The sequence below is a fragment of the Corapipo altera genome, unplaced genomic scaffold, assembly GCF_003945725.1.
Source record: "Corapipo altera isolate COAL_440 unplaced genomic scaffold, ASM394572v1 24b, whole genome shotgun sequence".
NCBI classification, from domain to species: domain Eukaryota; kingdom Metazoa; phylum Chordata; class Aves; order Passeriformes; family Pipridae; genus Corapipo; species Corapipo altera.
The window spans coordinates 3,306,157-3,331,901 of record NW_020884888.1 but is presented as its reverse complement, the minus strand read 5'-3'; the positions used below and the strand labels follow the sequence as shown (position 1 = coordinate 3,331,901).

General features: G+C 36.5%; 1 protein-coding gene across 2 annotated transcripts in view; it reads left to right on the top strand.

Moving 5' to 3' along the window:
- GABBR2 (gamma-aminobutyric acid type B receptor subunit 2) overlaps positions 1-25,745 on the top strand; it is a 476,962-nt gene that overhangs the window by 256,428 nt on the left and 194,789 nt on the right. For both annotated transcript variants that reach the window (XM_027643926.1, XM_027643927.1), the window contains exon 8: positions 18,341-18,401. In XM_027643926.1, the coding sequence (XP_027499727.1) occupies positions 18,341-18,401 (61 nt within the window). The remainder of the gene's footprint in view (positions 1-18,340; positions 18,402-25,745) is intronic.

The following is a 25,745-nucleotide window of genomic DNA, read 5'->3' as shown; positions in this document are numbered from 1 at the left end:
GTAGTTTTTTATCTTAGTCTTGTAATTAAATACATGAAGATAGTAGTGATGTAGGTGGGTACAGCTGGAACCCTCTCCAGGCTTCCTTGGTGAAGTCTCTTTGCAGACAGAATAACAAAGATGCATTTACTGACAGAGTATGTCCAGTGTGTTGTTCTATGATACTTATAAAACTTTCAAGTGATTCTCATATTTGCTGTATACCTCTTCTAAATGCACAGTAATTGGCATGCATTTGTACTCACTGATGGAAGGTTTTTAACATTAAAAATGCCAAGTATTTCTTTAAAAATTGGATGTGTCAAAATTCTTTCCAAAACTGTAACGCTATTGTTGGCATTTTTAAGTTCTACCTATGTAAGCACAAAGAAATTGTAAGAGTTTGGGGGTTTTTCTGAAGTCTGGGTGAAGTGGCAACCACTTTTAGAAACCCTCTGAACCCCCAAACAGGTTATTAGACTTACAATAAATTAACAGGAGAAACATGGAAGCTTGTTCCTGCTAGTTATTTAGAACAGCTATACATTGAATGCTCATAGGAAGTTGTTGACAAATACTGTTTTTACAATCTATTTGAAAAACCTGACCTGACCTGATTTCACTGTAGAGCAAAGTTTAAGTTTAAAGATTATGTAACTTGCAAACCAACAGTTTTTTAGGGGCCGTATGTCTTCATACTGCTAAAAAAGGTGAAAATAAGAAAAAGTAAAACTTAATTAGAAACCAGATGGTACTGTTTGCTTCAGCAGAAGGGGTCATAGTTCCCTTCAGATTAGCCATCCAGGATATGCAAGAAGGAAAGATGATTCATCTTTAAAAACGGTGTCTCGTGTTCTTATTTCAGGGTTGCTATTCTACTCCCCCCCTCATTTCATCTTAGTTTCCTTTTCAACTCTGAGATACCATCAAACCCACTCTGCTGGACAGTAAACTGAGCACGGGTGGGAACTTGGAGTCTGAGAACTGCTCTTTTACCATTTAAGGGAGCTGTTTCTTGGTGCAGAGGTAGAATAACCCAGCAGCAACGGGCTTGGGCTGGCATGTGAGAACCATGATACAGCACCCTGCAGAGGCAGCACTTGAGTCAAGCCTACTCTGCATTAGGCACCATTTGGAACTTTACCTGAAGATATGTTCTGTGATAGCCTCTGTCAATTGTTGCATGGTGAGAGGGCTTTGTTTGAAGGTCAGACACCAGAGTCAGCACGCGGTTGTGGAGTGTGTTTGAAGTGTAGCCAGCGTAATACAATTTAAATGCATTTTCTTACTGAGTGCATATCCTTATGACAACTATCTGCATGATCTTTCTTTTTTAATGAATGGTGTTTCATGCAGTGTGTCTGAATGAAAAACTTCTCATGTTTGCTGCTTACTGAAAAAAATGCAGATTTGGCAAAACATGAGAGCTTTTTCTGGATTTGATGCTTGCTGAAGTTTTTACCGTGTTTGTGGGTTAAACAGGAAAAGGAGAGCTAACACGAGACTTTTGAATGTACCTTGCTCTGAGGAAATCTGCTGCTTATTTTAAATGTTGAGGGACAATATTTTTGTTCAGTTGATTTTCTGTTTACATTGGGTAAAAGACATAGGTAATAGGAAAGAAACAAAAGGCCTAAAGAGTTGTGAAGTGCTTACTATGAGAGCACCCTTAGTTCATCACAGGGTGGACTAAAGTTGCAGAATGATAACGTTTCCCTGGTTAGCACCATTCTGAGATATACTGACTTGATTGGAGTTAATGCACATGAAAAAAAAAAAAGGACAATTTTATTATAACTAATACCTTTTGGGAAGAAGAGAATCAGAAGCAGGAGGTTTATAGCATTTAATGTGCAGAAAATTTTAAAATAAACCTCCAATAGAAGGTTGTGCATTTGAAGACTACTTGCTTTTCCTACCATAGATTCCTTAGACAAATTTGGAGCTAAAGATGGTTCATCTCAAGCTATAATTGGAGTTATTCTTTTAGGAAACCATTTCTGATAAAATTAAAATTTTAGAGGAAAACTCTGTAATACTAAAATAGCATACTAACTCTTATATATTTGATATGCTGGGCTACTAGACTATTACAACATGGAAATTACAATTATTTCATTAAATATAAACAATCAGAATGGAGAGTGCTTTGCCTGTCATTTCCCTATTCCTCACCTGTATGTACTATTAAGTATATCTGTGATGTGTGAAAAACTGATTTTTTTAGTACACTCTATTTATACATTTTAAAAGAGAGAATGTTTTATATCCACCTGACCATCATTTTTACTTATGAGGACACAAAGAGTTATCATAGTGCTTTACTGCACGTGTAAATTATATAAATTCAGCACTACTGAATAAAGACAGCAACTGGCTTCTGCTTTAATTTCAGTGGGAATATTTAGCCCCATGTAAAATGCATGTTGTTTTGACATGTTACAATGGCATCTGGAAGTCCACATACAAAATAAAAGTCTCATCCTTCTCACTGAGAGAAGTTAGCAAGAAAGTTTCTCTTAGGTATCATCTAGAATATTTAGTCCATTACTTTCCATGGGAAAATTCCATTACTAAAATCTTGGTGAAGTGAGAAGTGGCCCAACTTCAAGGAATAAATCTTAAAGATGTTCAAAGGCTCAGAAAATCTCCAAATTATGGTCTTTATTAATAAAGTAGTGCATGTTCTGGGAAAAAATAGTCATCATTTGGACACATTTTGACAAAAAAAAGATGAATGCTGTCTTGAGACAGAAATTTATATTAGACATCACTGATGTCAGTAGAAGACTTCAAATATTTTCTATGATACTGTTGATCAAATACTGGTTAGGATGTCTGGAGACATGAATTTTCTCTCCAGACATCACCTTTAAACAGGATATTGATAGTCTTCTGGGGCTTAGATATAAAAAGGTTTGCAACTAAGAGCAGCTTTATCACTGGATTCGCTACTCCCCGTGTGCACTGTATGGGAAGCAAATAAAATTCAGTCTTTAAAATATGAGTATGAACACTGTATCTCTCTTCAAGAGTACGAACATGCCTTGTCAGGAAGGAGTCTGAACATTGTGTCTTTTTCTGTAGGACAGGCTGTGTCCACTCTGGGAGATAAGTCAGAGAGTGCTGGAAATTGTTCCTGGCTTCCAGCCCAAAAATTACTGTCAGGGTTTAGTAAGTAAAATTCCTTTTCTGAATACATTGAGTCAAAAAAATCCCTTTGTCATTAGCAAATGCCTCACCTCTACTGTTCCTGTATAGTCCCCCTGCCACATTGTAGAGGGAAGATTTCTGATGAGAAAAAAAAGACCATGATAGATAAAGCCCTCTTTGCCTCTAGGGGTTACCAATGTACACTATCTGGTGGATGGTAATAGAAGAGAGAGAAATAGGATTGAAAAACAGTGCTGCATAAATTCCTTTACCTAATGTGGATAGTAACATAGCCCAACAGTACCACCTGGTACCCAGATCTGCATTGAAACTTCCTAATCATTTCCTACAAGTACCTCTCCAGAGGATAACGATTTTTCTGGTGCCATGAGACACAGCAATATGGCCCTTCCAGGGAAGTTGACTTGGCTCAATGGCTTCAGAAAAATGTTTTGGAATAAGAGGTATCTTCCTTATATGAGCATTCTAAGTTTTTGCAAACAACATAATTTATATGTTAATAAGATTTTCATTATTGCAATGATTGTTTTCTTGTCCATTAATTACATATGCTTTGATCAGTCAACATTAGTGCTATGCATAAAATAGCTTTACAAATATTTAATAAATGGGTTCACATTATTAGTGTTTTTAAAGATAGTTATTGCTACACATTAGGAGATTCCTTTTTCAGCATAGAATATAAATATGATCTAATTTGAGAATTAGTTGTTTGTTAGCTGTTTTGCAATTATTAATTCCTTTTATGAGTGATAGAAAGAGTAGAATCTCCTTTTAAGTGCTGTATCCTTATTCTAGCTGGAATTCAACATTGTCATATCTCTGCAATATAGTGAAAAACATCATAAATATTCATTGAATGCCAGTGGCAGAGAAGGAAACACTTTCTTATTCTAATACCACTTTCATTTGAGACAGATGAAATAAAAGAATTCTCATTAGTTATTTTGGGACATTTAATACTCTATAGGCATGCCATACACTTGGCCAATTAACATAGATGATTGACGATGAGTGTTAAAAAATAGAAGTAACTGATTTTTAAGGGCAGCTATGAATACAAGGTTTGCTGCTATTGTACAGAGCAGTGCAGTTTGTCAGAGTATTAAAAAGAAATTTAGTCCCATTCCATTCAGTGGGAGTGTGTTGACCAAGATAAGGAAAAGGTTACGATACTGGAGATAGCCAGAAAAAATAATGGAATCTGTCATTTGTCTTCCTTCAGGCTGTTTAGATATTATTGCTGTCTCTCCAAGAAGCCAAGCGCCTGATGCTGAAATGCTTTAATTACAGAGGTGTCAGCGTGAGCTTCAACTCACGGTGCTTATTTAGAACTTGTAGTGTTGGATCTCTTGTAGGAAAATGAATAGTACTGCGTCTTTAAACAATAGTTTCTCTGTTTTCCAGTGAGATCTCTTGCAAGTATAATGCTTCCTATACCTTGAAGGTCTGATCTCTTAAACAGGACTGAAGAAATCAGCCAAGCTGATAAGATGAGGCTTTTGAGTATGAGGCAACTGTCTCTTTCCCTGGAAATAGAAAAATGAGCAAAGCAATGGCTGAGTGTCTGTGCTTGTCTTTGAAAATCTTAGCTTTAAATCAGTTCAGCACCCTCTGCAGAACAGTTTCAGTTCCAGGACTTCCTTCAGCACGAGTTGAGGTGCTGCCAGCAGTGGTCCTAGTGGATTTGCACTGGCATCGGCTTGCCCAGTTGCTAGAGCACACTGCTGAGGCTCTAACAGCAGTTCAGCGCAGCTCAGCGGGATTCAGGTCGGTGGGGCTGGGGTACCGCTGTTGAGAGGGAAATGAAACCTCACCTTGTATTCAAATAAGTGCAGTCCTTTCTGAATATAAATTGGGGAACTTGGTGTACACTTGTGTACATTATTCTCTAAAGAGTGCACTTATGAGTTAAAGATTATCTGCTCTTTTGAGTGATAATTTGACACCATCAGCCTTTTGATAGACATGCACAAATATTTTTTTCAAAATTTAAGTATTAGTATTTTCAATATTTAAAAATATGTAGAAAATTATTTTTACAGTTTCAAAAGATAACATTTAACATTTTTGTTTCAAATAGAGTATTTTTAAAATCTGAGAACTTATTTTAACCCTTTTTCATTAGGAAAAATTTGTGCATTTTTCCTGTTTTCAAGCATTTTTTGTATGTCTTTTAAAATTTATTCTTTTTCCTTTTCATTGCAATTAAGTAAAAGGGATATACCAATTTCAAATTCTCTTAAGTATTAAATAACTGAATTGTGTTGTTTGCCACATTATCAGAGGAGAGCATTAACCTGTCTACTTTAGACATACCAGAGGCATTTAAAGAGAGTTTAGGTGTCCAAGGTTCAAAGAGGAGCAGCCCAGAATGCTTGCTTCCTCTCCAGTCTCACTTGCAGGATGCTGAAAACCAATCCCTGCCTACGTTCTGGAACATGAAGTTCCTATACACTTTGTGCATGAGAGAGACATTTCAAACTAGGCAGGTAAAAGTCTACCTCCTATATAATACCAATTTTTGTGGTGGAAAGATAACTGAGCTGGTTTGGTTTTCCTCTCCCTGTTGCAGCTCTGAGAATACCTAGTATGCTGAGTGGACAACTACTTGTTCTCTGCATAAATATCAGCTAAAAAAACAGGGGGAAAGCTCCTCCAAATAATACTGTGTGCCTAAAAGTATATGGCCAAAATTAAGAGGAATCTAAAAGCTAGAGGAAAGCTTAAAATGATGAGAAGATTCAGGTTCAGAAGCAGTCTTCTGATGGAAATAATGGAAGCAAAAAAAACTCCCCACGCTGAGTTTTATTACCCCAAGGGCTTAGATATGAATACAGCCCCACGCAAATGCATTGATCTTAGTAATTCCCTTCCATTTCCAAATTTACTCACTGATTCTGCCTGAACTCCTCTTGAAACTAGAACTGGGAGCAGTATCTTAAAGATACATGCAAATCTTTTTGTTTGTTTTTCAGGAAGGGATTGGTTTGGAGTTTTTTTTGTTTTGGTTTTTTTGTTGTTGGTTGGTTGGTTTTGGTGGTGGTGGGTTTTTTGTTTGGTTGGGTTTTTTTTATTTTTTGGGGGGGGGTTCTTTGGTTTTGGTTTGAGGGGTTTTTTGCTTGGTTTTTTTTTCTACTTTGGGGGTTTTTTTGTTTTTTGTTGGTTTTTTTTTTGTTACCTGGTTGGGTTTTTGTCCAGAAGCAGCTTTGTAGTGTCTGAGCTGAGAAAGGAGATTCATTAGACCAAGCTTGGTAGTCTGGGAATCTGACTGTACTTTCAGGCTGAAACCAATCCTTTTTTCCTATGTAGATCTACCAGTTCCCTTGCCTGGGTGCATCTGAATTAGTCTGCATGATATAGTGTAGATACCGTCTTGGATGTGGGAATGTTGGAGGGCACGGGTAAAAAGAGACAGAGATGTCTATCCCTTAGCTATTTTGTATCACTGACTGGACTTTGAACACTACTTTGAATTAGAAGAAAACCAAAAAGGGGACTCAGTTTACTAGTAACTTGCATTTATTCTCATTTTGGCAAATTAGCTAGCATGAGTTAAGGGGTAATAATGGGATATTATCTGTTGTCTTATTTTTGTCTCCATCATCTTATATATAGGGAATCTTAAAGAGTTCTCAAATAGTATATTTCATTTTAAAATGCACTGTTTTCTCTGTTAAGTGACTCAATATGTCTCAAATTTTTGTATGTCATTGATTTTTAATTAATTTTGGGCAGAGTATTTGTTTGAAATAACAAAGTATTTCACAAGTTTTTTTTAAACATTCATCACAGGGGGAAGATATTTAAGTATCAGTAAGCCTTAATTTTAGTATTCTGAAAAAGTACGAAGAGTGATCCCAAAGTAACACCATTACTCTAAGCATTGCTTTATGAAGAGAGCTACACCTTTGAGAGCTCTGACATATGCCAGCTGGAAAGATGTTGTGTAGGATCTAATGGTATATGATGCTTATCACTACCAACTCAGAAACCAAACTGAACCTCTTCAGCGTCTTTGGATCTGACTGTTTTACGAAGAACCTGGAGACTACCATCTTTTCTCAGCGAAACTGCTGCAAGGATATAAACAGAGAATCCTTAAAGTGTCAAAACTATGCCAGTTATATCTCACTGATTTTCTGCAGGTTGTTGGCACAGGATAGAATAGCCTGAAGGATTAAAATAGACAATGAAAAGGGCTGAATTTGATTTTATTAAGAATATGTTGGTTAGACTTCCTTCCTGCCACTGCCAAGCCTGTTCAAATCTGTGTTCAGCAATGCTAATGCTCTTCTCTGCAGATTTCAGTCAGAATTTGATGCTGATGAAAGCATCACCTGGAGGGATGCAGCACCGAAGAAGTAGAAGAGGGTGAAACTTCTACTTCATTATCATCAAACATAGCTATCTTCAGGAGTATTTTCTGATAGCAATATAGACAAAAATCTGAAGTTTTAAAGAAAAGTAGTTCTGAGAGTTCTAGCATTAGAAATAGCTTAGTCTAGGCTTTTTAGCTTTACAGAAATAGCCATCTTAAATGTCATAGCAATTCTGACAGTTGTCAAATAGAGCTGAAACTACAACTGGGCTAAAATAAAAGGCTGTTAGAAGCTTACTGTAAATTTAAATGAACAAACATTATGGTTGTTTCATTCTGAAATAAAAAAGGGACCCATTTCAGTGACTGTCACTGGGAAACATGTATTAGAAAGTCAGTGTCCTGGACAGTTCCCGTGTGCTTTGAACTGCCTTAGTTGATTTACCAAAGAAAAGTTTAAAATCCTCTAATCACTAGAAACATTTTATGAATATTGAATAAAATATTTTGAGTTTCTCTGTAAAAGCTTGTACTGAGCAAAAAGAGGGAAAATCAGTTTTGGTATTCTAGACACGGATGGCTGTTCACTAAAAAACCCCCATCTTTTAGCTGATTCAAATAGTCTTTCCTGGTCAGCATTAGCTCACACTTCTGCCTGGGGAATTTTCAGGTGCAGAGCAGCCATTTAACACTGGGAATGAGTCTGCTGTCATAGCCTTTTCTCTAGCCATAAGCAAGAATTGTCCAAGACTGACAGGTATTCGTACTTAAAAGGAGATTTGTAAAACTGTCTGGTCTTTGTGCCTTTTTTAATTCCCCTTTCCTGTTAAGGCAGTTCTGAATTAAAGTTACTCACTTAGAAAGATAATAATCTGAAGATACTGTGCTTAGCACTTGCACATGGGTAATGACAGTGTGTTCTACTTTGGATGTGAAGAACTGGCTAATAACAGAGGTTGCCTGCTCTGTTCCTAATAACAGAGGCTGCCTGCTCATTAGAAAAAACATAGTAAAGAAAGTAATCTCCTGTGTCCAGCCAACGTGACAGAGCCTGGGCAGGAAGTGCACAGAGAGGAGGTTGTGGCTCTTGCTGTCGTTTGGGTCATCATCAGAAGAAATGAAATACAGACTGTGCAGTTCTGCTCTCTGCTGAGTCTAATGTATTTTAAAGAAAATAGAAGAAATTACTTCAGAACATCATCTGAAATTGCACTGTTGAAGAGATGGAAACGCTGCTTAATGCAGTGTCCTTAAAAGGCTTTGTGCCATCTCTTCTGATTCATTCTTACAAAAGCAGTGGGAAAAAAAACTATGATGGTGAAATATAATGTGCTGTTATACTGTTTCTACAGACACACAGAGCTAGAAACTGAAATCTTCAGGGATTCAAGCTCATGGGAACAATTCTGAACATCACCTCAGCAGTTCATATTTACTTTTTAATACACTCTTGAAAGGGCTTGAGCTCCTAGTCCCAGTGCTTCAGACAATTTCCTTTTTTCTTGACACCTTGAAAGACAGGTTGTTTACATCAATGATTTTATGCACTCCTGGAAGAAATTGAGTCAAGGGTAAAGGAATTGTTTTGCTCATGTTTCAAGGGCCAACCACAGATTAGGAAATTGGCTAAATACTACTAGTCCGCCCTCAGTTATATATGTCACCAGACTTGAAAGCATTTGTTTCAAACTGTTTCACTGATTGTTATTTTGTTTCTGAAGCATTGAGAAAAAAAAAAAAGTTGCCAGAAAGTTTGTCAAATATATATGTTTCATTTTAATTTCTTTCCTGCCATGCTTTTAAACTTAGGACCACTAATGATGTCCAATACAGAGCTTACCTGATCACTGAAAGAGGTGGCTCACAAAAAAATCTCTATCACTGGATTAAAAAAAACTTCTTTACAAAAAAACTCCATCACTGCATGAAAATGATATGTCCAAAAAAATTGGTAAGAAAGAGCATCTAAATGCTTTATCTTGTGCTGACCCTAAGCCCAGATAAATGCGTAAAAGCACATTAATGAGCGACAAAGCATAAAGGTTTTGTCTTCAGTTGCAATGGCCAGCAAGTTTGATACCATTCAATACATGATTTCCTGAATAGTATCCTTTCCCCCGCACCTTTACCTGCTTATGAAATGTTAGTACCTTGTCAGGAACATTATTCTCTTCTGTGTGTAAACGGGGAGCTCAGATGTTTGTAAACGATGCTTTTGCTTGCTGTGCTGAAAGAAATGCTATGATTGTGCTGTCCTATTTCAGCATAGCTGTGTAAAATTGTGTAGATGCATCTAAATGCTAATCTAATGGAGCAGCTTAGTCTGAGCTTATGTCATTGTGCTGGCAGCAGCACACTTTTATGCAATGACAACTGAAGACAGAGGATGATGCTGAAATGGAGGGAAGAAATTTCAACTAAAGAAATTCTGTTCCTTATCTGATTCCTTCATTTCCCTAAAAAAAAAAAAAAAAAAACAGAGAGAGAGGAAGTTCTGCCTAAAAGGTGATAAAGGTCAGATAGCAAAATCATAGTTAGAAATAGAGGCACCCTTCTACACAGCTAGAGCATCTGTGTTTGAGCCTTTGTCAAAAAATAAATAAAATTTTAAAAGGGATTTAGAGAGTGGAGATAGTGAAAAAAAAAAATCCCCTCTCCATTGAAGAAGAGACTGAATAGACTGGACCTCTTTATTTAGAAGGGAGTGAAGCAGCACCATGGTGAAACCATGATGGTAAGGCCTACAGGACTTTGTATTTTCACATAATCATAGACTCAGAATGTATATGAGTGATAGGCACATAAAGGTGTTGTTATACTTGATCACGTTTCCCAGAATTTGAAGGTGTTGGTCTTCACATTGTAAATCATTCCTATAATGATACTCATGACATTAGGAGATGCACAGTGTAGACTTTTTTTTTTTTAAAGGAAATTATTATAACTGAAGATTTATTAAGGGAACCAGGGATTTCCAGAGATTTATAGATATATATATATATTTAATTTCTAGGAACTCTATTGCTTATTCTGTAGACATTTAAGGTAGACGAGTGCCAAAGCAGAGCACAATGGGCCAATGCCACAGACTACTTGAATCAACTGATGCTAACAAAGATCTTGGCAAATATGAGACATCTAGCCCATCTTTTTATTAAAATTTCTGGATATTTTTGCCCAGAACTGTTTTTGCCATAGGAGAAAAATAAAAAAGGAACTTATATCTCTGTCCTGTGTTCTTTGTCTCCAAATGGCCTCTGATGTTAACCTGTACATCTGCTTATCTCATACTTCACTCATGTTAGAGCAGTATCTGTAACCTATTTAAAAATCATGAATTTTTTCTGATCTCTGGGATAATGCTGATTTCCATTTACCTTTCTGACTAGAGTTTACTAAGTTTACTTATACAGAGAAGATACATAAGAATATGTGAAGTGTTCCATGAGGCCAGTAGACTGGCTCACCTCCCAGTCCTCTGTTTCTAAATGAAACACATAAGAAAATCTCACTCAGTACAAATTTCAGAAGGTCATTACCTGTTGTGCAAAGGAACAATGTGAAAAACATCACTGATTTTTCTGTTTTAGACTAAAGTCCTAATAGATGAGTGCCTCCTAGTTCCAATATTATGAGATTTGATGAATGCCAATTCTGCGTTCTTCTTTTCCATCACTGTCATGATTACCAGAAATATTTTTTCTGTGCAATTCTCTTCCAACAATTTATCTTCCTTCACAGAAAGTCCACAATTTTTTCCTCCAAAACCCACATTTTTGTGTTTGGGAAACTTACTTCTTTTGAGGTATGTTTTTTAAGCACACACAGCATGTTTGCTGCGGTGCAGACAGATACTTAATGCTTGTAAGTAATCATTTTATGCCTGCTAAGTAAGCACATTATGCGGCTATTTTATGTCTGCTCTGTCATAGCTATAACAAGTTTCTGTTTAGATGAGAGTGATGTTATTGCTTCATTTAGAAAATGTTAGCCAAGACCAGATTTTTAGCTGTGCTTCACCCTCCTCTTTGAGCTGCCCTGCTGCTGCTGCTCTCCAGAGTTTAGTTACTCAAAGCTTTTACAAAATGCCATAAGAGAGAAAACAGGCAGGGAAAAGGCATTCCTTTGGCTCATAAACTATTTCAAATTTTAATCTTCAATCTTGAAAATTTTCAATGGAACACCTATTTGAAAGTAGTCTCAAACCTTGAAAAGCAGCAGTCACTGGACCTGCTTTGACCAAATGTTCTGGAAACATTTTATCCGCAGTGGACTAAGGATATAAAATCATGGACTCAGCAGCATTGTTGATTTTAGGGAGCATTTTAATTTTCGTCACCCTCTTTCTTCTGCTCTCCTCTCATTGATCCAAAGGTGACAGTTACATCCTTATCCCACAAGGGGTTACAACTTTACTGCTGTCTCCCTAATATCCTTCCTCTCTTGCACTCTGCTTACAGCTCCTGTGCTTAGTTCTTTGCCTCTGTCTAAATATCACTAGTAATGTAACTACATTGAAACCAGAAGAGTTGTGCACAAGCTGCCCCCAGCTGGAAGTTTGCTGAAACAAAAGTTTCAGAAATGAGGTTATACTTGTAGCTAAAAGCCCATTGGTTAGACTAAATGATATTCCCTTTCTCTATAAAACACTGCTCTCTTGGACATGATGTTTGGAGGGTGGAAGAGGCTATGAATTGCAGCGTATAGCTCTTCACCATCCAGAAGCTAAAAAGCCAAGACCCATAGAATGCCAGCTTGCTGTTTTGTGCATGTCAGGGAAGGCATGTCAGCAGCTAAGGAGTCCTGTGTGAGTAAACTAAGTACAACATGTGAGTAGCAGGCTGTGTGAATTACATGATAAAACAGCAAGTCTTCTGAAAGCATCTGGGACTAACAAAGGGTATCTTACTCCCTTCCTCCTTGCTCTTTCTGCATCCATCCAGGGTTCCTTTGTGCTGGCTCTGGTTTTGACAATTCAGAAACAACGTCACCCACTTGCCAAAACAATAAGAAATAAAATTAAAAACCCCAAACAAACAAAAACCCAACCCAACCAAACAAACAAACTATTTTGATGATTTAATAGGCTACTGCAGCTCACACAAGAGGCCTGATGAATGGTGAGCTACCACCAGGTAGGTGTATAACTGTGTAACTAGGAGCAATATGGGAGGGCTATACTTGCCCTCTGGGTGTTAGTGAGCTCTTAGGTTTCCTGTCCTGTGATACTTCACCCTCCTTGGCTTCTACTTTTGTTGGACATAGTGCCATAAGGAAACTAAAGGTTCAGAAGTACACCTTGATTTCAGCAGATGTCATATAGCTTAAAGAGAGAGCTCTACATTTATACATTATATAAATACATAAATAGTATATAAAATTATATATATGTATAAAATTGTATAGTAATATAATTCAGTTGTCATAGTTATCCCACTGCTTTTCAGGTATTTCTGCATACATTTATTTAGATGGTTTACATAATATCAAATATCTAACTCAAGTACCCCAAAACTGACTGAGTTAATTTATTTTGGGGGCAAGTTTAGTTGTGTAGGCTCAGACATTACAGGGAAAGCCTCTAGGTTTAAACACTGTTATGTGGGGAGATGATTTGCCTACAGGACAGAGTAGCCTAGAGCTAATAATTGTTTGGTGCCATGTGGGGGAAGAGTGTTGGAGAAGGATGTGAAGATGGTCTAAAATAGACCTTTTTTGATGGAATAGTACTGAAAATTGTGAAGTAAATGCTATATATTTATTTCTCTGTTTACTATATACTCTGCAGAAGAAAATACACAGAAAATCAAATGGTGGTCAAAGTGCAGACCCGGCCCTGACTGAGAGAGCAGTTAAGAAATTTCTGAACTCTGGTTTGCTTGAAAAAGATGAAGAAAACTAAAGACATCAATAAAAAAAAGTGTTGGCTGTGGATTTCAGCATATGAAGAATGAAAGAATTCTAACTTTGGCATGGGCCTATGTCCAGAGCTGAATAATAATACTGTCAGAGATAATACAAAGAAAGTTCTAGTAAATGCCAGTATTCTATAGCTCCAAAAGAGCTTAATGACATGTTCACAATATAGCAAAGATATCTACATTTTATCCACCATGAAAAAAATATAGAAGTATAATAAACAGCTGCTTCCAAGTGTAGGCAAATAACTCCTATAAGACAGGGGAAGTCCCATGTGTCTGAAATAAAGATGATGTCAGCTAATAATTTGTAATTGTGAATAGACGATGTGAATTTGTTATTCTGACCACAAATAAAGGACTAATTACTTAAGGAATATCAATTCAAGATAAAAAGTTAATATCGTACATCCAGGGAGGGTTGAGACTGTCTTTCTATTTAGGAGATGAAAGAGTTATTCTGTGTAAATAAGTACATAAATTGATGTTAGGCTTGTAAAATAGAGCACAAAGAAGATGATGTTACTCAGAAGAACCAGGGAGATGATGTCCTTGCATGTGGCAACTGGGAGACTGACACTGCTGAAATGCTTGATTCTGGTTTTCGCAATTTGTAAAGGACATTCAAGAACTGTACCTTTTGGGGAGAAAAAAAAAAGAAAAAAACAATTACAGGAAAAACAGCTGGACTCAGAGATGTATAAAAAATACCCAAACAACAAACTAACCAAACCAAAAAGCTACAACATAAGCTTCTATATTTTTCTTGTCCAAGCTACCTAACTTGCAATGTGAGGCTAAATCTACAATTTAGCCAAACTGAATGAAGATTTAGCCAAACTGAATGACGTACACCTGCATAAGGCTGCATGATAAGTTACACAGCTGCAGTGAACCCCAAATACAGGGATATATTTGGGCCAAAAAAACTAGGACACTGTGTGCAGCGGTGGCTGTACACACCAGGGTGCCACCCTGTGCCAGAATGAGCTCACGTAGCTCCTCTTCTACCCTGAGTTCACATTGCTGTCTATTGAACTCCAAGCCACACACTTTCTATATCTTTCCCGTCAACTTTTCGAGGGTCATTGCTGATGTAAACATGCCTATCCACAGCTAAAAGTTGGGCAGACCTGTTATAGAACTGGTATTTACCCTGGCATTGACTTTCACAATTAGTAAAAAAAGAAAAAAATTGTAGATAGTAGATTGAAGAAAATAAAATAGGCACTAAGATACCAGTGTGGTTTCTGTTGGTCTCCATTGGGATGATCTGTGTGTAATAGAAGAGGAAAATTTTACTGATTAACTAGTTAATATATAGTAAAATGTGGTTTAATCTAAGTGCAAGTTATTCACTTTTGTAGTTCATTTAAATACCAGTTCAGGACACAGTTCTTATTTTACATCTCACGAAATAAAATATTTACTTGTTTGGGAAATATTTTTTTTAATGTGATGATCATGTTCTAAAGAAGTTATTATTAACATTACTTCCATTATTTTCTTTAATATGGTACTTCTCATCTATACAACCACTGATCTTTTTGCTTGTAAGTATCTAAATATGCCTATATAATGTCACTAAAACACAATGGAATGTAAAAGAGGGTTTTGTCTGTTGTTATATTCGTGTGGATTTCATAAGATCTAGGTTTTGTAATGGGTCACACTATAGGCTGCAGTCTATACTGGCACATGTGCTGGAGGACAAAACACTACTAAGACTAGCTTTTGTAATGTCAGAGTTTATTGTGTGTATTAGTATATCTATTATTCAAACATCTGCTACTTTAAATAAAGGAAAAACACTTTTAGTAATTTATGAATCTTAAGTCTAAAGAAGTTAATTCTCTAGGTAAATCTTATGGTAGGTTACCTCAGTGGCAATGAAATGGCTTGATAAGAACATCATCAGATTATAACTAACTTCCCATGCCATAAATAAGCACAATAATTTCTAGAAAACAGATTTCTGAAACACTGGTTAACTTATTTAGTCTAGTGTTGCTGTAGTTTATTAAATTAAATTCTACAACATTTTATTATGTATTTATATCACTTTCCTCAAATTCTTTTATTTTCCTTAAATAGCAGGGGAAGCATAGAGCAAGGGATGACTATCATTAATTTTCCTCCTATTCCTGTTTGAAGAAATGAAGGTATTGCTATTTATACAGTTTCTCAGTGTTCATGAGGAGCACTCCTTTCTGCCACATTGGCAGAATCAAATACTGCAGCAGCAACACCATATCTGTGTCTGCTGGGACTACCTAAAACCCCAATAAACATGTAAGAATGTTTCCTTTCCTTTCCTGAAGGAAATCCTCAAGATTTCCTCAGCTCTCCTTTAGAACCTTAGGGGTTGAAGGTACTTGAGGCACAGTATCTAATTGTCACATGTTGTTATGAAGCAGCCTGTTCCTGAGGAGGAAAGAACCAAATGGTAACTGCAGCTGTGGTTCCACTTTTGGTGCCTGGGTAATAAGTACGAACTGTCGATCTCAGAGATTTCAGTAAAGAATCCTGCTTTGAAAATTATTGCTGTTATGGATTTTTATTGATTTGACCTTTGAAAACAGATTTAGTAATTTGATTACACACAGAAAATGTAGCCTATTTTAATTTATCCACTTTCTTTTCCTGTTAGTATCTGTATGTGTTGCATACAAACTCTGTAGTTCATAAACAATAGTCATGACAATGTCATCTCATAAAATAGTATTTAGAAATTGTTATTGCTTGTAATAACCCATTTGACTTTTCAGGATTTTCCAGTAATCTTTAATGAAAGTAAACTGCTGATTGAATAATTTTGCAGATAATTAGGACATTTTTTCATAATTTGTTCCATGACTCTTTCATCATAATCATCGTCATCCATATCTTTATTTATCTGCTACTTAGATCAGTATAAGCCATAAAATCCTGTTTATATTTTTAGTCCCAAATTTTGCATTTATTCAGACTTGATTTACATTCTGTTGATAGTTTCAGAACATGCCAACAAGAATGTATGTATTTATCTCTAGTCAGTAGATGCATATGGTGTATGTCTGTACTACTTAATGATGAAAATGTGGGTGATTTACAGGAAGCAATAATATTTCAAGCAGTTGCACTTGGAATCTAGAAAATTTCTTGAGTCTGTGTACTACACTATACTATCAACAATGGGAGAAAATTGTAGAGGCCTCTCACCATAGATGATGACAGTGATGCTTGCTGTATGTTTGTCTATAAAGAACTCTCTAGTAGACTCTTACCTACAGTCCTGTTAGCTTGTAATAAATGAATAAGAGGAGACAGAGTTAAAGTAGAAGGCAGTAAATTTAAAATCAAATAAAAAAATAATCTTTCCACATGTTGAAAAATTTAACTACAACAGCATTCTCCAACACGGGTCAGAGAACCAAAGTTAAGACTGGATTGATCATAAATATGTCTGCAATAGGTGATACTTGCATAACATCTTTACAAGTCTTTTCTTTAACATTTTCTACTACTTTTTACTTAAGCCAGTTAGCCAAATATGTCGTGATTACGTTCAAACCAATGAAGGGATATTAAAAAGTATTTCTCCTAACTAAAGGAGATCTGGATGAAGGCTGATAAGATGCATGCATAAATCTGCCTGCTAATGTTTTATATTCTCTTCTGGAGCTGCCTTAGCAGCCAAGAGATGAGACTTAGCTGGATTTCAGTAGGTATGGTTACTGTGTCCTTTGGCTGCTGTCAACAGAATCCCTCCCATTACCAGTGTTCATTTCTCTCAGTCCCTTTTAGACACGGATCAGGGCTTTTGACTTTTAAGGCTTAGCACAAGGTAGCTTACACTTATTTAAGAGTGTTACCTTCTATTTATCAAAGGGAAATGGTGTTCTATGGTTTGCAGGAAATGGGAGGTATGTGTGCTGTATTACCAAACTGTTGCTCCAATCACTTCCTGCAGGGAGCTGATTTCAGTAATTCAGAGGCCTTCAGTGCATCTCTTCAGTGACCAGAACAGATTATTCAAGAAGGGGCAGGCTTGCACAGAAAAATGTACTGTAGCTTTACATGTTTGCCATTTGTTTTTTTTTACCCTCATGTCTGCCAAAACAAAGATTAATGGCGATGATGTTAATAAACCAAACCAGGGGTGCAGTAGAACAGCAATCCATCTTGACAACACTCGGACCTCCACTACAGGTTCAAAATATTAAAAATACTTTTTAGCATAAATGAATGAAACCCTCTTCTTTCATACTTAATTATGAAACAGCTGAAGTAAGGAGGAAATTTAACAAGATCTTTTCTTAATTTACTCCAGAAAGATGTGATGAAAGATGGGAGTAATTTCCTAGGGATATGTGAGGAGGCTTAAGCATTGCATGACCATTATAATGAGAATAACAATTTGTAGCACCACAAACAGTAGTACTGACTTAAAGGGCATTACATTTAAAATGAATACTAGGACACACGTGTTGGCATAGTACAAAACCAAGCCACAAGAGCTACTGGTATCCCTAATCTAGTAGGATAAGTATATAAGATATGATAATTATCTTTGGAGAACTGTATGATGAATAAAATGGAGAATGATTTTCTTGCGTGATCTTGGATAGATTCACATATCCTTGATAAAAACAGTCAAACCGTGAAAATTGTTTGTTTGCATATCTCTCATCATCTGAGATTCAATAAGTTACTGGCTTTATTGTACTTCCATTTCATCCATGAAAAATGGGTGGTAACACCAGTCAACTTTCTAAGGCCATTTGAAGAAAGGTTTAAGGAGGTGTTAACTGAGTTATTTTGTCCTTGGTTGAATCTACTGTCTACTATGTTCAGAGTTTAAACATTGTTTTGGTAATTTTAATAGTTAATAGAAAATTACAGTGTTAATGAAACTATATTATGAGAGATTTATAAAACTTTTAAGGTATTTGTTTATTTTATTTAGGGTCAAGTTGTTTTCAGAAATGGAGAGAGGATGGGAACCATCAAATTTACACAATTCCAAGGTAGGTTGCAAACAATTTTCATTATAATTATGTATACAGTTTCAAACTTGTGTATCAGTTGCATTTGTTTCAGGATGTTTTAAATATGTACAATGAACTGCTTAGAAGATGCAACAAGGTACTTAATAAGTTTTTGTTAGCTTTTTAAAATACTATGTTCTGAATCTTGAGTTCTGTGAGGTATTTCCAAGAATTTTTCTTGGCAACAGAATATTTCTATAATATTTATAGAAATTACTAATCTTTAACAACCAGCAGCTGTTTGAAAAACCCTACTGGTCAGCTAATCATCCACTCCTTAATACAGTTGTTTCTGAAAACAAAATCTGAAGGGGAATTTAGAGAAGATTTTTGCTGTTAAGCTCTTTCAAGTTAGTGTTGGTGCTCTCTTAAGATTCACTTTTGACATTCTGCAACTGCTTGCTAAAAGTTGCTTGAGGAGTCAGTCCCTCAGCGTGCAGAGGACACAAACTGCTGACCCCATCCCTTGGAGGCAACACGCTCGAAAGCACAACTCACCAAGCCTGCTGCATCCTCTCAGCCTGAGCTGCGCCTCCAGGGAATGGTCTCAGCAGCAGAGACCACAAATGCAGCCGCAGGGATTTGTCAAGGGCCATTTGCAGCCAGGATGAGGTGCTTGCTGGGAGAGTTTTTTTGCAGAAATGGTGATTCATGTTGTAGTCGTTTCTGCAGTTTATAGTACGCAATTTTGTTCTTAGGCTGAGGCTGAGATAAAACTGGAGATGATTGCATTTGGACGATCTCGTGAGAGTAGTAGTAAGATGGCAAATTCTTTTCAAACAATGTGTGAGAGAGAAGCTTGCACTCCCTTTGTTTTCAGGAGATCGCTTAAAACATAATCCTGCTGGCCAAGTTACAAAGGCTCATTCTTTAAACAGAAATCATCTGCTGTATGAGCATTATTATTAATGAACATTAGTGCACTTGAGGGGATCTGTTACTCCTTCTAAATTACTGAAGCAATGGTCAGGATTGCTCTTGCCTTCACAACTATAACTGATGCTATTAACTCTTGTTCTCGGAAGCATTTCGATCCACTAAAACATTGCAGATGTCATCTCATGGTAGTATAATTTAGCAATTCTTGCTCAACACTAGTAATAAATATTGATTGCTTCCTCTTCTTCCCTTCCACCCCCCTTTTTTCATAATAGCAGTGTTTACAGCCACATGCAAAAATCATGAGAAAAGTTTTAAAAGATCTGTTTATTCCTCAGAAGTCTGAAGGAGCTCTTATGCATTATGACTAAGGCAGCTACCTTTCAGAACATCTGAGAGAGGAGGGAGTTTGGCACATTTCCTTTACGCAGAAAGGATACGATTTGGAATCATGGGGAGCTCCAACGTGTATCTTCTGAACTAATCTGGAGGAGCAATACAAATCCAGGATAACTGATTTTATACTAATTTATATTTCCAACCATTCAAACTGAGTTTCTTTATGTCTTCAGTTTCATATCAGATACTATTTAATGCCAGTGGTTTTACCATAAGTTAAAGCACTGTTGGATTACTAAGAACATAGGGATATCTGCCCATTTTATAATTCCTTGAAATTAAAAAATTACTATTTCAGAACTGATTAAGGCACATACTTGGGATTTTGATCATCAAACAAAGGTTTCCAATTAGCCTATGGAAAGAAAATAACTAGGCATCCAATGGAGAAATGCCAGAGAAGGACTGGATTTTTTTCTCGTGTGAACAATAGTCTGTCAACACATCTTAAGACCGGTCTCAAGTTTTGTTTAGTTTCTCAGTCATTTTGGAAATGAAAAGAATGTACAAAAATGTATGAGAAATTGAAATAAGGAACAGTATAACAACAGAGATAAAAGTTATCTTTTTAAAAACTACAAATTATATTCTAACTATTAACAGGGATTTTTTCTGTTCTTCTTTTGTTGGTATTGTTTTTATCCAAAGCTTTTATATTCAATACTTGTGGTATAATTGTAGAAATTATTAATTTGTTCAAAAGAATCCTTTATTGGTTAGGAAGCTTCCTGAAACAGCCTCATTAACTTTTAATAATTCTTGGACTGTTGGGAAAGTTCCTAGTAATGTAAAGAAGTTAATTAAGTCCAGTACTTAAAATGGAAAATGGGCTTTTCCTTTATAGTTATAGCTATTAGGTACTATCAAGCATGAGACAGATATACAACTCATTGGTTAAATTTTTTTTGGAATGTAATAGTAATCATGATGATTTCAAGGAAAAAAGACCACATCAAAGATGTCTTGGAAATGCTTTTATAGGATTAGTTGTAATTATTAATATAGAATGTATTAAATGTATTAGTAGCTTATTATCGAAACATAATAATTGGGAATCACTAGTTTTAGTTCTCTATGCCTCAAGAATAATTTTTTCATTTACATAACTTTACAGATTTTTTTAACAATTTGAATGAAAGTTATCACAGTTGTCACAAATAATTCAGTGCAGAAAAATAAAGCAGATAAATAGGGAATCATATATCAGAATATGGCCCAAACCTCTGTTCCTCATTTTCTAGGGTAGAAAATCAGCTGAGCAGACTCAGGAGCTAAATTTTCTCTTCTTTGCTGGAAATTTTTATTTTAATGAAACTACCTACAAAAGTTTTAGTTATGGAAGAAGCAGACAGTCAGGTCTACCAGAGGCAAGGGAAAACCATCCTGTGAGGCTTCAGGGGATAACTGCAGCATACCTGACTCACTGTGATGAAATTTTGAATATCTGGTTTAATTTTGAATCTAGATATAATTTTTCCCAGACTCATGCTAGTCATGCCTCTTTTTCTGCTTCTGTGCGGTCTGTTACTTTTACAAGTGGTCAAACAGATGGTACCAGAGATAGCTGTGACCAAACTACTTAGTGCTTTATAGATCATGGATACTACCCAGGAATAATTTAATATGTAACAAAGAATTCAAAGCACATGTAATAGCCTTTTCTTCCTCTACCTGGTAAATAAAGAGCAGACTGCCAGTCTAGCTCAAGTAACCAAGTGATGTTTGAAGCTGGCATCCTTCCAAATGAATGGCAAATTTTCCAGAGGTGCAATTTAAGGACTATTCTCATAGTCAAACATGTAGTTGAAGTAGACTGTAAAAATCTTTTCTCTAGTAAGAGCTGAAAGCAAATCCTGATAACTTTTGTTTGCATATCAAGGAGCAAGGAGGACAGTAAAAAAGCTGAGATTATAGATTACTGGGGTACAGGAGGCCTCAAGAACAGATCTATACCTGTCCTTCAAAATGTTTCACTTTGGCAGGTCTTTTCTGATTAATCAGACTGAAGCCTAAAAGGCTTTCAGTCAGATACCTATTCCTGTCAGGCATTGGAGAAAACCTAAGAGACATCTGTGCTGAAATAGGTTCAAAAGGAAGGTTATAGGTGAATTGTAAGCAAATACCATTGAAATGTGTATAAGTCCTGCTTCATGTAGATAGGCACAAAAGTCTGCGGTACTGCATATTGAGAAAACTTTAAGAAAGTGGGTGATCACCTGCTGTGTCTTTCTGGGAAGAATTTAAGAGTTTCAACTCATTTAGCCAGGTAATATGGCATGACATCTGTTAGTGTTGAAAGGTGAGCTGGGTGCTGAGTAAGAGGAAGAGTGTAACTTGTCAAGTGCAACCCCTTTGGTCTTAGAAAAAGCTCTACTGAATTTCTGCAGTAAAAGCCCCAGATATACTTAAACTCTTCTCTGAGTTTAATCAAAAGACATCGACAAATGTCTACTCTAAGAGTTAAGAGAAAGGTACACAAGAATCCAGGATTGCTGTCCTTGAGCCTCAGTTCATCTACTTTGTTCTGATTTTTTACTGTTCAGACTTTTTTAACTGCTTCAGTGAAGGAGAAATTCTCCAGAATCATCCACAGATACAATAGCTTCTTCTCCAGGGGCATTAATCCAAGCCTGGAAAAATTTCCTTCAATTACTCTAAGTACAGGCCATCATACTCTTAACTGCTGTTGGTCCTTGCTTCCATAAAGGTTCATTTAAATAATGAGACTATTTACCTTTGTATATTTTTTTTTATTTAACATCTGTCCAGCATAGATGCCAAAGAGCCAGTCTGTGGATTTTATTTCTGTGATAATGTTGAAGGAATACAATCCAATAAACAGAAAATATTTAGTAACAACTCTGAAAACTTAGAGATATATATCCAGAAACTGTGGTGTCAAATATCCAGAATCAATGGATTCATATTTCACTGCTTCTGCAGAAAACTTAAAAATTCAGAATACAATTTCCTTGTAAATATTAAGTGGTTTTCTGAGGTTAAGGAGCACATTCAAATATCTGGATATGAACTTTGGGGAAAAGTGTATAAAGAAATTCAGAATTCTGTTGGTTGAGCAGAATTCGACTAGTGATCAATAAAAAATTGCTAATGTCATGTAACGAACAATAAAGATGTAAATTAAACTGTGTGCTGTTTATCCTGGTCAGAGGATTCTGTTGGATACTTCTGGAAAAGACCACTGTGTCATTAAAGACTATCATTTTGCACTCAAAGAAAGGGAGTTAACTAAGGAGTTAGAAAGATTTCTTCTGACACATCCTAACTGGAGATCTTGACTGTAATTGCATGAATGTATATTTGGTAGACTTCTTGTTGTATGGTATCAACTTCATTTTATCTCCATATGAGTAGTGTAGTTAGATTGTAACTATCTGTATCTTAGTGACCACTTTTTTTTTTTTTAGCATAGTGATCAATTTATAGAATCATAGAATGGTTTGGGTTGAAAGGCATCTTAAATATAATCTAGTTCCAACCTCCATGCCATGAGCAGGATCACCTCCCACTAGACTAGGTTGCTCAAAGTCCCTTCCAAACTGGCTCTGAACACTTCCAGAGTTGGGGCATCCACGGCTTCTCTGGGCAACCTATTCCTCACCACCCTCACAATAGAGAATTTCTTCCTCATATCTCATCTAAACCCACTGTGTTTCAATTTGAAGCTGTTCTCTGTTTTCCTATCACTACAGTTCCTGCTGAAGATTCTCTCTCTAACTTCCTTGTAGGCCCCCTTCGGATACTGGAAGGCTGAGAGGTCTCCATGCAACCTTCTCCAAACTGAACAGCCTCAACTTTCTCAGCCTGTCTTCATAGGGAGAGTGCTCTTGTCCCTTTATGAGCTTCAAGGCTCTCTTCTGGACTTGCTCCAACAGTTCCATTGCCCTTCTTTGTTGGGGGCACCAGAACTGTATGAAGTATTCCAGGTGGGGGTCTCATGAGAGCAGAGTAGAGGGAGAATCACCTCCCTCAGCCTGCTGGCCACACTCCTTTTGATGCAGCTCAGGATGTGGTTGGCCTTCTGGGCTGCAAGCACACATTACCAGCTCATGTTGACTTTTTCATCAGTCATCACCCCCAAGTCCTTCTCCACAGGGCTGCTCTCAATCACTTTTTTGCTCTAACCTGTAGGTGTGTCAAACTAAGTCCTGTCAAAATTAAATGCTGTCCTGTCAAAATTAAGTCCCATTAAAATTAAATGCTGTCAAATTAAGTCTGTTAAGCAGTACCCATGGTGATTTGTAGCAATTTTCCAATACACTGACACACATGATGACACCCCACCCCATTCCAAACATTTTTCAGCTCCAGGGCAGTTAGTGATGACTTTGGGGAACATTTCATAGGTCCTCCCCAATTGAAATATCCCCTAAATAATAATTTTCTACATTCTGTCAGATATTTCAATACCAATTTGTTCTGTTGGTATGAACTGTGGTATACAAAACCCCAGGGGTGTTATCTTGTCTTGTAACTTGTCATTTAGAGCACCGATTAAAAAAATATTTTAGGCATTGCATTTCAGTCACACTAACTCTGCAGAGTACCACTTTTCTCTTTTTTTGGCAATGCCATTCTCTTAAGCAGTTTAGGGTAGCATTGTCTATATGATCTCTATGAAAATAGAAGGTGTCCACAAAACTGAGTTAAAGTTCCCTTTCAATGAAAATAATAGCCTCCTCATATGGAGAGGTATATCAAGCAGAATTCTGAAAGTGCCTTCAATCTTGAGTCATGGAATATTGTCATTACTGATAAAGAAGATGAGCTAGAAAATATAATTATCAAAATGTACAATGGTCTCTGAGAGAGTCAGCAGGCACGAGGGGGACTAGACAAGGATTCAAACCAATATGAAGAAATTGAAGAAGTAATCAGGAAAAAAATAATGCTGTTATTTTAAGTAAATGTCTCATGCTACACTGGGAGTAAACTGCTCTACAAAAACAGAATGGGAAACAATTCACCAGGCCATAATTGTAAAAGGAACTAGAGATTACAATGGGTCACAGGCTGAACATGAATAAGCAAAAACTTGAAAAGAAAAAAAATTCTGCACTGGGATGTATAAATAATAGTATCCTTTTCATTTCCCCAGTGCCAAAAGGCTATAGCTATCTCCTATGTCCAGTGCTGATTTAAGAAATATGTGCGGAGATGACAGAAGACTAGAACATACCTCATTGAGAAAAGCAAAATATCTAGGCTGCTTAAAGAAGAGAAGATGGTTGAAATGCGTGACAGTTGCTGATAAAACCTTTGCTTGTCCTGCTCTCATCATCTGGCTGAGAATTAAGGGATTTGAACAGTAGCAGTGGAGATTTGAGCCAAATGTTAGGAAAAACTTTCTAGGGATATTTAAACACTGGAAAATGCATAAAATTCCTACCTCTGGAAATTTTGAAGAACAAGTTAAACAGACCTCTGAAGTGCTGTAGATGTACCTTGAGACAGACAGATGACTTTTACTACATCTTGAGTTCTATGCTAGGCCAACTGTATTTAATCTTAACCTATTGCTCCTCAGCAGCTTGTGATTCTGCCACTCTATTTACAGATACTTGTCAACTATATGCTACTAATACCACTTGGGGTATTTCTTTGTGTTGTTTCTAGTAAGGATAATCATGAAACCCTAGACTGGTGGTTAGATTATTTGTAAGGAGAAAACATAAGATTTAATTGCTCTTCCAACATCAGTTCTATTTTTTTTTTTTGTTTTCTATTTTCCTTTAAATCCACAGTATTTGAATGTAAATCTCTGGGGCTTGGGTCTCTCATCCAAGTGAGTACCATAACTGCTAAAAGTTACAGTGTCAGGGCCTCTTACTCCTTGTCTTCTATCTATTGGTCTGGATTTTATTTCTATTTTGTACAGAATTTTAGCAGGACAAATAGTGAAAATCTTTATCCAGATGTATGTATCACCTGGTCATAAATACAAAGAGGTGAAAACTGTAGTGTTCCTCAGGCAGAAAGTGAATTGAAGCTGAGATATCCCAAGTGTGTGAAGACTCTATATGT